The sequence below is a fragment of the Emiliania huxleyi genome (assembly GCF_000372725.1).
Source record: "Emiliania huxleyi CCMP1516 unplaced genomic scaffold EMIHUscaffold_3428, whole genome shotgun sequence".
Classification (NCBI taxonomy): Eukaryota; Haptophyta; order Isochrysidales; family Noelaerhabdaceae; genus Emiliania; species Emiliania huxleyi.
Window position 1 is genome coordinate 1 of NW_005199424.1, and position 1,976 is coordinate 1,976.

General features: G+C 80.1%; 1 protein-coding gene across 1 annotated transcript; it reads left to right on the forward strand.

The window, feature by feature from the left end:
- Positions 1-740: 740 nt before the first annotated feature.
- Positions 741-1,966, forward strand: EMIHUDRAFT_123880 (hypothetical protein; the record flags this gene model as incomplete). The annotated part of the gene is made up of 1 exon (XM_005773184.1): positions 741-1,966. A coding segment is annotated over one exon (1,226 nt), but the record flags the coding sequence as incomplete, so codon positions are not given.
- Positions 1,967-1,976: the final 10 nt, after the last annotated feature.

Here is a 1,976-nt window from a genome sequence, read left to right on the forward strand (position 1 = left end):
CGGCGACGAAGGAGGCGGCAGGGCCGGCGGCGGCGGCGAGGGCGGCGGCGGCAAAGGAGGCGGCGGGGTCGTTGGCGGCGGCGAAGGAGGCGGCGGCGAAGGAGGCGGCGGCGGCGACGGCGATGCCGAGGGAGGCGGGGGCGACGGCGAGGCAGACGGCGGCGGGCGAGCAGGTGGCGGCGGCGTGGGCGGCGGCGGCGACGGCGAGCCGGATGGCGGCGGCGGCGTGGGCGGCGGCGGCGACGGTGAGGCGGACGGCGGCGGCGCCGCCGGCGGCGGGGTTGCAGGCGGCGGCGGCGTGGGCGGCGGCGGCGACGGCGAGGCGGAGGGAGGCGGCGGCGACGGCGAGGCGGAGGGAGGCGGCGCCGCTGGCGGCGAAAGGCCGCACGCCTCCGCCCTGGCCTGCAGCTGGCAGGAGGATAGCGCGAGAGCGCGGCCGTGGCCGGCAAGGCGGCGGCGCTCGACGGCGCCGTCCGGTGGCGGCGGCAGGGCGGGGAGATAATGCGATGCTGGAGAGTCGCGGATAGGAGTAGGCGAAGTGATGCCGCCGACGCTCGTTCGCCTTAAGCGAGCGCCGGCAGCCCAAAATCCTGCCCGAGCTCGAGCATCATCTTGATGACCTCCTCGTCGCTTGCGCGCCGCAGCTCGGCGACGAAGTCCGGGTGCCGCTCGAGGAAGCCGTCGACGATTGACGCCGCCGGCGCCGCCTCCTGTGCGCCCTCCTCTTGCGCCTCCTCTAGGCGGCGGTTGTCGGAGCACGCAACCACACACTTGCCGCCGACCACCTCGGTGAACTCGTCGAGCGAGACCTCGCACTTCCGCGTCACTGCGTCGAGGGCAGTGCCGTCACCGCAGACGCCGGTGGGCGATGCGGGCGGCGGCGACGGCGAGGCGGACGGAGGCGGCGGCGACGGCGAGGCGGAGGGAGGCGGCGGCGACGGCGACGCGGACGGTGGCGGCGGCGACGGCGAGGCGGACGGAGGCGGCGGCGACGGCGAGGCGGAGGGAGGCGGCGGCGACGGCGAGGCGGACGGCGGCGGGGGCGAGGGCGATGCCGAGGGAGGCGGCGGCGACGGCGACACGGACGGCGGCGGCGGCGACGGCGACGCGGACGGTGGCGGCGGCGACGGCGAGGCGGACGGAGGCGGCGGCGACGGCGACGCGGAGGGAGGCGGCGGCGACGGCGAGGCGGACGGAGGCGGAGGCGACGGCGAGTCGGAGGGAGGCGGCGGCGACGGCGGTGCGGAGGGAGGCGGCGGCGACGGCGACGCGGAGGGAGGCGGCGGCGACGGCGACGCGGAGGGAGGCGGCGGCGACGGCGAGGCGGAGGGAGGCGGCGGAGACGGCGAGGCGGACGGAGGCGGCGGCGAGGGCGAGGCGGACGGAGGCGGCGGCGACGGCGACGCGGACGATGGCGGCGGCGATGGCGAGGCGGAGGGAGGCGGCGGCGAGGGCGAGGCGGACGGTGGCGGCGGCGACGGCGAGGTGGAGGGAGGCGGCGGCGAGGGCGAGGCGGAGGGAGGCGGCGGCGGCGGCGACGCGGACGATGGCGGCGGAGATGGCCAGGCGGAGGGAGGCGGCGGCGAGGGCGAGGCGGAGGGAGGCGGCGGCGACGGTGAGGTCGAGGGAGGCGGCGGCGGGGGCGACGCGGACGATGGCGGCGGAGATGGCGAGGCGGACGGTGGCGGGGGCGACGGTGAGGTGAAGGGAGGCGGCGGCGAGGGCGAGGCGGAGGGAGGCGGCGGCGGGGGCGACGCGGACGATGGCGGCGGAGATGGCGAGGCGGAGGGAGGCGGCGGCGAGGGCGAGGCGGACGACGGCGGCGGCGACGGCGAGGCGGATGGAGGCGGCGGCGACGGTGAGGTGAAGGGAGGCGGTGGTGACGGTGAGGTCGAGGGAGGCGGCGGCGAGGGCGAGGCGGAGGGAGGCGGCGGCGGGGGCGACGCGGACGGTGGCGGGGGCGACGGTGAGATGAA